The sequence below is a fragment of the Metopolophium dirhodum genome, chromosome 1 (assembly GCF_019925205.1).
Source record: "Metopolophium dirhodum isolate CAU chromosome 1, ASM1992520v1, whole genome shotgun sequence".
Taxonomy (NCBI): Eukaryota; Metazoa; Arthropoda; class Insecta; order Hemiptera; family Aphididae; genus Metopolophium; species Metopolophium dirhodum.
This window is the reverse complement of record NC_083560.1, coordinates 71,424,642-71,433,737: the sequence shown is the minus strand read 5'-3', so window position 1 is coordinate 71,433,737 and position 9,096 is coordinate 71,424,642. Positions and strand designations below refer to the sequence as shown.

Here is a 9,096-nt window from a genome sequence, read left to right as displayed (position 1 = left end):
ATAACGCGAATTTGTGTAACAGAGCCAACCTCCGCCTTATCTCGATTACGTCTTTTTTTTTTTTGGTATCGAACAATAACTATAAAAATTACAATGAAATAAATAATAAATATAACAGTGCAGTGCAATTCAACAGGCAATAAACTCTGTATTATAACTTATAACAATAACAATTTGGTACCTAATAATATTAGATAGGTATCTAAAATGATTATACTATGTTATAAAGAAAAGTTATGAGCCTGATAAATGTATTACGCATTTATCTTATATTATGAGTAATTGCTTCAATATAATCTGTGTATAATAATATCAAACAATTTTCAACTCATTTGTTTTCAAATTGGTCATGAGAGGGTTTAATCTTATTAGAGTTACCAATTACATAGTTGTATTATAAAATGCTATTTTGTTTATTTATTAATATTCTAATCGTATTCTAATATAATATAGGTACTTCTTTAAATCATAATATATATTGGCAATTAAAACATTTATTTCATAAGCCAAATAATACTTAAAACATAAGAGGATGGTAGCGCACTTTTTTTTTCTCTCTCTGACCCACGCGTAACATAACAAATTCTACGTTCACAATAATTATGATAAATGTGATCATTATTTTACGTGGGTCAAAATAATATAAAAATTAAATGTGGTAAATACTGCGTTGTCATCCTCTTAAGACAAAGTTTACTGAATGATTTGGCTTAAATGTTGCATAGCAAAACTAATTAACCATAAACACTTTCAAGTATTAAGTTTCTCCCTCTCACAGAAGTCAAGTAGAGGACATGTAAAGGACACTGATAAGCTTGAGAAAATAGATCTATTTTGTCATGCTAATAGGTAATAAATGTTAACATAATATAGGCATAAATAATACTGTATATTGTACTTTTCTACTACTAAATTTTAAATTAAAACTTTATAGTAGGTCCAATTAATACACAATTCATAATAAACAATATTCTTAGAAATTACTACAACTTAAATACCATTATAATGGATGGTTGGGGGGGAGGAACTCTAGTTATATTAATTATTTATATTAAAAACTATGGAATAAGTACTATAAGTACTATACAATATTAATCATAGCCAATGGCCCTAGACGCCAAGGCTTTATTAAATAAAAATATATTAATCAATGATTTTAAATACTAAAAATCATTTTTTTTTTTTTTGTTTTCACTGAATTTAAATAACAGTGTCTGTATCATAAATAAGGAATTGTATAGTTGATTAAATTGAATAAAAGATTTTACATAGGAGTGTCATTTTAGTTAATTGACGGATTAATTAAAAAATTAAAAATTAAAAAATTAAAAACATTCCAAGGTGGGGCAAAAATTATTGTCATATAGTACCTAGATAATATTTTTGATTTTAAAATTGGAATACATATTTTAATAAATTAAATTGCTGGTTTTACTCTTGGGCAGATGGGAAATGAACCAAATCAACAAAAATACAAATTACAATTTATGTGTATCGTAATTTTAAATTAAGTTTAAAAATTAAAAATTTTTTTGTTCAAAATATTCACTTTTACAATTTAATTTCATAATTTGATAGGATGCGTTGGCGCATTGAAATTGGACACAGTTATACTAAAATAACTGAATGTTTGAACATTCCATATTTGTATACAATTAATTACATTTCTACACAATATATTCAAAATGTATTAAAACTAAAATAATTTTTTACTATAATTACTATTTTAAATATATAAATGTACAGTTATAGCATAAATATTATTAATTACCATAAATTTAAATAGTATTAGTGGTAGCGAAAACAATTAATACAAAAAACAAATAAAAATAAATGAGAATTATTCTTTCTTTTTATTAGAGCTAGAAATTTTTTCTTTCAGTTGAAGTATACTTTGGCGCTGTTCGTGAGGTAACTTTGCAATCTGTGCATCAGTTAACTGTAATACTTGCATTATCAGAGCAGCCTAAAAAAAAATTTATTGTGTTTAGCTTATAAGTGTCATATCGTCACAATAAATATATTAATACCTTTTCAGAATCAGATGTTTTAACAATTTGGTTAGGTGCTTGTTGAGGTTGAGAAGACGGAATAATTCTTGGAGGTACTTTTTGTTCTGGCACTATTGGTTGTTGTACAATCATCGGTGGTGGCATGGTCATAAAATTATTATTAGCTCTGTGATCTCTAAACATATCTCCAAATGATCGTTGATCTGAATCCATCAAGGGTGTTCGTGGATAATCTCTTGCAGCCCTTAAAAACCATTGCATTGTTAAGAATGATTAGTTATTACTTTATTAGGATATGAATTATTTTAATAATTTTTACATAAATGGCGGGGGAAGTTCAATAGTGGACAACAAAGGTGGCGGTGGTGGGAGGAACGGCATTTGATTTGGTGGTGGCTGTCTTAAATCTTGGCTTGTGCTTTGCCCATGATACATATTATTATGTTGCCAATCTATATTATCTAAACAAATTAAATTAAATCTAAAATTATTTATTTTTGTAAGTTTTTTTACATTTTTTATTTAACCAGGTTAAGAACGATGTGAAATCATAGGATTTAAATTACTACTATACTGCATACCATTATTAGTAGTTTGAAGAACTGGCTGAACTCTTGAAGTTGTAGCTGCGGTGTTTGGAATGCGTGGTGATTGTGGAACTTTATGTACAGGATGCAACATAGTCTATGAAAAATTCATAATATTACTTATACATTTTAGTTATGTATACCAACTTCTCTATGATATGTTAGTTATTTATAGAAGTAACATTTTTATTATTATAATATTAATAAAATTAATTTATTTTGTATTACACATATTCAGTGGCGAAGCGTCATACTCTCAATGAGACAATGTCTCACCACTTATAAATTAGATCACGGGACAAATAATTTTGTTTTATAAAATATTTACAAATTTGAACCTCATTTATATTATAAATATGATGTATGTTTCAATATTTGTTAAAATTGGTTTTTCGTTGTATAGTTATATAATTCTTTAAATAGATTAAAAGGAGTGCGATTCAGCCATGCGTAAGGCTGGCGATGTAGGATATTCCAAATATGGTATTATATCAAAGAGACGTTGCCACGAAATGTTTCCCAATTATGGGCGAGCGGGTACAAAGGGAATTTTAATGTAAGTGGGCTTTACTATCTACGCCTACTATAACGTTCGTATTACCTCAGTCCTCAATTATCAACGTCGCCGTATTAAGAGCCATTTTTTTTTTCAATATCTCCTCAACCAAAAACTCACTCTTGGCCATTGCACATATTGAAATAAATGGAAGTAATAAATAATAATTTTTCAAAATTGTATTTGATGGTTATTAAATTATGATCATTAATTAAATCAATTTTAGATATTTAATTAATAATTTATAATTATAGATAACAGTATTAATCAGTAATCAAAATTATTTTTCCACATAATGAATCAAAGTTATAATTATCAGTATTAATTATTGATTAATTTTCTCATAAATTGTATCCAATTTTCTTAAATATTAATTTATTGACAATAACAATAATTTAAACTAATACTTAAGTAATTTATAATTACTTTAGCAACTTCTGGATCCACAATTTTCATTATAACTTGTGCTTGCAATAATGCATAACCAAGTTGAGGATTCTGGAGCAACATATTTCTAGCTTCTGCAGGATTATTCTAAACATTGAAGACAGTTATTAAAAATTAAATTTTTATTAATTTGTTTATAAATATTACTTGAATACATTCTTTCATTTGTTTCATAAGTTCATACAATTGTTCTGGTGGTAAAGTGGAAACCACATTGTTTATTATCTCTGGTGCTTTTTCTGCATTAACTGCATCACCATAATGACTTTCCGAAGTAGGCATTCCCATCATTAATGCTATAATAGATGTGTATTTAATATAGGTTTTATTTTATACAAAATATAAGATAATTATTATGTTTATTAAAATTACATTGCATTTCTAGTCTGGATTTCTCTGTACAAGCATTGTCAACACGTAGAGTACGACCTCCAATTTCATAGCCATTGAGATTACGCATGGCACTAAGTGCAGTCTCCTGATCTTTATATTCACAAAAACCATAACCCTTAGGTTTACCAGTTTCTCTGTCATACACCAGTCTATAAGAATAAATTTGTTTAAATCACGATAAAAACTGATTAGGTATAATCTACTTACTTAAATGATATAACTGGTCCTACTTCATTAAATATATCTTTTAGTTTTTCCTCAGTTGCCTCATACGGAATATTTCCAACTAAAATGTAAACAAATTATTATTTTAAATCACTACTGTTGACATAAGAAAACTGATTAATAAACTTACCAAAAACACTTCTCATAGACTTGTCTAAAATGTTTTGTTCAGTCATTTTATTAATATAATATTAAGATAATAGTTATGATTACTAATAAAAGTGGTATTATGATTGCTGCGAAACAATAATGACGATTTTGAAAAATTGTAAATAAACACACCTATTGTGATGATGCGTTAATTATAGAGTCGATAAATAGGTATTTAATTTCGTTACGCAAAAACTGATGTAATTAATTCGAAAAACCTATCAGTCAACTCGATTCAAACGTACAACAAACCAAGCGTAGGTAGTATAGGTACATCATAAATCTAAACGATTCCAAATTTTCAATAGATATTATGATGAGTCATTATGGTACTGCGGACGCCGGACCATAGGACATATTTTATGATAGCGCGATTCCGATTCTACAGGGTAGCCATACAGGTGGAATTATAGGTAGATACATCATGGTTGTCGCACAGATGCGATTCGTGAATATTATTTGAAATTGCATTAATTTCGTAAAACGTTTCGTATGCACAAAGCTGCAAGAACATTAATGTCTGAGATAGGTAATATTTATATACGAGTAAAATATTATATTACGCTCCCGTGAACCAGTTAGGTTGGATATCGTTCGAATTTCTATGGTTTCTATGGGTAATTTTTGTAAAAATATACTCTTCTCGATGACCGTGACTGTGTAAACAATAATAATTTCAGCCCGGCCAGCCAAGTTGAGCTGCACCCGTCGTTATCCCGTGTAAATATTTCATTTTTTCATTGCAATCCAAATATAACGTACATAATAATCAATATAAACTATAAAGACGATAATGACAATGACAATTAATAGCCTCGACCCAAAATGTAATCAAAATCAATTTTATTCCTATATAATGTTATATTAAATATTTATTGTAATTATCGTTCAATAAACTAATAATAATATTATGATGTATGGACTACTATGGAGTATTGGAGTACCATGAATTCAGATAATAATATAGGTATAAATGTATTAATGTATTTGTCACGGACTTTAATATTAAACGGTATAAACGGTATATAATCATGATAAAATATATATTAATATATTATTAGGTACATTATATTGTTTTAATAATTCATGTATATGGCTAGAACGGCCTGCCAGAACAGCCATAATATCTCATATTATCTATGAGAAATTGAGAACAGCCTGTTTCCTGATGATACAAGATGATTCCATTATCATTTATCATTTCGCGCCGGGTTCGATGACGAAAATTGCGGTGTCAAATGATAAGCGAAATTATTGGTGATGGCCTGCGGAACTGTGTGGTGTGGACTGTGGTCTGTGGAATCCGAGGTGGAATCCAATAATAACTAATAATTAATGACCTTACAAATATTATAAAAGTGTATCAAAGTCTCTAACAGTGTAAACTACTGTCAAACGTTACCGAGTACCGTGTACGTTACAAATATTTCGAGCCGAGTCGTTTCTTGATAATATCCGCAATTATAAAACAATCGACTAAAACCACTTGTCATTAATATTTAATAGGCATTAGGCGATAACCCAGGACGAACTCTGTTCGACATTCGGCATTCTAATCCCGCAGATATTAAAATACTATTATATTACGTAATGTTATTATGTTAATATCATCGGACAATCTACTTTCTCTTTAAGACCAGTTCATTAAATGACGACAGTGTTGTTCAAAAGTACGTGGAGGCCTGTACTCCGTTGTGTAGTTAAATATTCGACTAAGCGTACAAGGAAAATGGTGAGTTATTAAAGACGATGTTGTATACGGTGTGCAATGTAAACAATATATTATAATATGCAGTGGAATAGTCAAGATTATAAAACTTGGAGGGGGGAGGGTTAAGTATAAATTAAACTAAGTTTTTACAGTTTCGTGTATAATTTACATAAATAATGCATGTATTGGGGGGAAAAATGGCTATGGGGGAAGAGGGTTAAGAACCAAAACCTGCACTGATAATATGTCTTGATAGTCGAACCCGATCTCTGAGTACAGCTGTGGTTGAGTGTGGCTCAAAATCGATAAACCATATTAGTTTTCTATTTTGTGCCACAGTCTTTCGTATGTCAATATCTTAAACATCTACCGGAAAGAAAAACATTTAACATTTTTAAAAATCCTATAAGAGTTTGGGGCGTGGTCAGTACTTAGCGTCATTAAACTAGGAACACTGTGGCCATGTTCTCTAGGCCTCAACTTATGGTCGTAATAAAAGGGTAGCAGCTCATAATACTAATTATCTATATATGTGCATTTTTTTAAATGGTGGTTTCTTATAACGTGATGGCCGAGTTTTTTACTAGCCAACTGGATATGATCAACTATCATAAAATGTATTTGTGTTTTATATACTATACCTATTTATAACATCAACTGTACCTAAGTGTGTAGGTACACAATTTCTAAAACATAGGGTATTATAAACACATTTTTTTTTATAAAGACAGCTTTCTGTTGAAGGATTACAATTATATTAATTATAAGCATCCATTACAAGTTTATGAAAAATTAAATAACAATTAATAATGCAAATTATTTTTACTAATAATATTGAATAACAAATCATGATATCTATTTTTTATTTAGCTAAAACAGTTATTATTTATTAAAAACCTCACCTAAGAATTTAGCTCAAATACGGTACAAATAAAGTCTATGCCCTATGGTATTAAAAACCCCAATACAAATTGACCTATACTTCATAATTAAAAATGTCTATATTTATTGTTGAATAGATTAACTAGTTTAACATGTAAAAATATTTTCAATTATCCTCTATGTTATAAAAAAAATACTTAAATTTAAGAAGCTTTATTTTTTAAAATATTATTTAAAAAATAAACTTACTCTTAATTGAAATAAAATCAAGGAAGTCACTTTTCTGTAAGTGTAGTAGGTGTCGAATACCTATGCCTCGTCACTAAAATTAATGTGTTAAATTTTTTTATTCAATGATAAATTCTTGCATACGAAACAACGGTTATGTATTTATATTTTTTAAATCTTACAACAAGTCATAAGTAACTTTTCTAATAGTATTACGATAGTTTGAATTACATTTTGCAAATACATTGAATTTACCATGTTAGTATGGTAAAATGTAGGTATACAATTTTGTAGTATATAACTCTTTGTACGTTCGAGTCAGTTTGTGTTCATGGAATTTAAAAAAAATTTTAGGTACATACATATTTTATGAGGGATTGAATTTCAAATTTTGTTGATATTAAATAATTACACATAAAATAACAAATTCTCCTCAAATGTTTTTGATATTTTTTTATAACTAAAATATATTTATCATCAAAACATAAAATATTCCACTATCATTTAAATTAAATTTTTTTTTTCTATACACAGTGAAATTCAAAAACTTTTTTAACTAATTTTAAGCTATTTACAACTCTTTTACTCTATTTATACCATTCTATGGTATATCTGTATTGATTTATAAGTTAGTAACAGCTTGTAATATTATATAAAATAATATAATAACAATAATCACTTCAATTATATATAGTACTATGTTTATTTGTTGTTGACAAAAATTAGTTCAAACTACCATATTACTAATAAGTAGTGATAATGCAGTGTAAATATATAATTATGATATTATATACTTCACGATATTGTTTGACATACTAATACTGCTCAGAATGGATTTTGTATGCTATGATTTATCATTGAATTCAACTTTAACACATCTATAACAGTGATCTACACAATAAATACTAAGGTGTTGAGTACACCTACTCTAGGTATCCCGTATCCACTTCCTGGTAGAGTATTTCCCAATGAATTTGAAAGTACTGAGAGTTTTTTTACATTTGTCCTCATAAAACAACCCAACTAAATTGTATTTGCTGCCAAAAACCAACCGCAAAGATAAGGATTGAATTATTTTTACTGCTCCAAAAGGTTATGACGAAAAACAATAACATATTGTAAAACTAATACATTCATCAAAATCTAAAATATGGGTAAAATACCTATTTATTTTTTGTAAAAATTTAGTTTATTATATTTTAATGCTTTAAGAATGTGCATTTAATGCTTGTGAATTATTTTAGCCGAGTCTATTAACCAAAGAACAGAGAGAAGAATTACTCCAGCCATTATTCTCTAATCAATGGTCGTTAGTGAAAGACAGAGATGCCATATACAAGGAATTTTTATTCTCTAACTTTATTGAAGTATGTGCATTGTATACCTACTCATTTAATTATAATTATATTAATTTTGCCTTTTAATGATATTTCAATAACTAGGCTTTTGGGTTCATGACTCAAGTAGCATTGAAAAGTGAAAAAATGGATCATCACCCTGAATGGTTTAATGTGTACAACAAAGTGCAAGTTACATTATCCACACACGATGTTAGTGGTTTGTCATCAAACGATGTTAATCTTGCCACATTTTTGGACAAAACAGAAAAAAGCATTAAAGCATCTTCATAATTTGCTAATGTAATTTATATGTAGTAAATATAAATTATATGTAGAACAAAATACAAAATGTGTTATTATTTATTACTATAGCTATCTGGTAAATAACAATTGGAGAGTCCGGTACAAGAACCGGTTATCTCCACTATTTTCAAAATGCATGTTTTTTTTAATAAATAATATTGTTTATATTTCGTTGCAATAACCTGGTATTATTTTATGCTTTCTGAACAATTTCTGAATATAGAATTAGCCTGTTCTTCTTGCATTAAATACTTCAGTTTTG

General features: G+C 28.0%; 2 protein-coding genes across 2 annotated transcripts; one reads left to right on the top strand and one right to left on the bottom strand.

The window, feature by feature from the left end:
- Window positions 1-870: 870 nt before the first annotated feature.
- LOC132935013 (cleavage stimulation factor subunit 2 tau variant-like) lies at window positions 871-5,464 on the bottom strand. The gene is made up of 9 exons (XM_061001445.1): window positions 4,351-5,464; window positions 4,203-4,281; window positions 3,975-4,144; window positions 3,750-3,898; window positions 3,582-3,689; window positions 2,594-2,696; window positions 2,332-2,473; window positions 2,031-2,256; window positions 871-1,966 (listed from the first exon to the last, which is right to left on the bottom strand). The coding sequence occupies exons 1-9, from the start codon at window positions 4,394-4,396 to the stop codon at window positions 1,841-1,843; spliced, it is 1,149 nt and encodes a 382-aa protein (XP_060857428.1). The 5' UTR covers window positions 4,397-5,464; the 3' UTR covers window positions 871-1,840.
- Window positions 5,465-5,651: 187 nt separating this feature from the next.
- LOC132935014 (pterin-4-alpha-carbinolamine dehydratase) lies at window positions 5,652-8,880 on the top strand. The gene is made up of 3 exons (XM_061001446.1): window positions 5,652-6,102; window positions 8,436-8,558; window positions 8,634-8,880. The coding sequence occupies exons 1-3, from the start codon at window positions 6,019-6,021 to the stop codon at window positions 8,820-8,822; spliced, it is 396 nt and encodes a 131-aa protein (XP_060857429.1). The 5' UTR covers window positions 5,652-6,018; the 3' UTR covers window positions 8,823-8,880.
- The last annotated feature ends 216 nt before the right edge of the window (window positions 8,881-9,096 follow it).

Excerpts from the sequence above, each read along its gene's own strand:
- LOC132935014 (XM_061001446.1), top strand. The coding sequence starts at position 6,019 with ATGACGACAGTGTTGTTCAAAAGTACGTGGAGGCCTGTACTCCGTTGT. Across the intron at positions 6,103-8,435 it reads CTAAGCGTACAAGGAAAATG|CCGAGTCTATTAACCAAAGA; the intron begins GTGAGTTATTAA and ends GAATTATTTTAG. Across the intron at positions 8,559-8,633 it reads TATTCTCTAACTTTATTGAA|GCTTTTGGGTTCATGACTCA; the intron begins GTATGTGCATTG and ends TTCAATAACTAG.
- LOC132935013 (XM_061001445.1), bottom strand. The coding sequence starts at position 4,396 with ATGACTGAACAAAACATTTTAGACAAGTCTATGAGAAGTGTTTTTG. Across the intron at positions 3,690-3,749 it reads AAATGAAAGAATGTATTCAA|AATAATCCTGCAGAAGCTAG; the intron begins GTAATATTTATA and ends TTCAATGTTTAG. Across the intron at positions 2,257-2,331 it reads GAACTTCCCCCGCCATTTAT|GGCTGCAAGAGATTATCCAC; the intron begins GTAAAAATTATT and ends ATGGTTTTTAAG.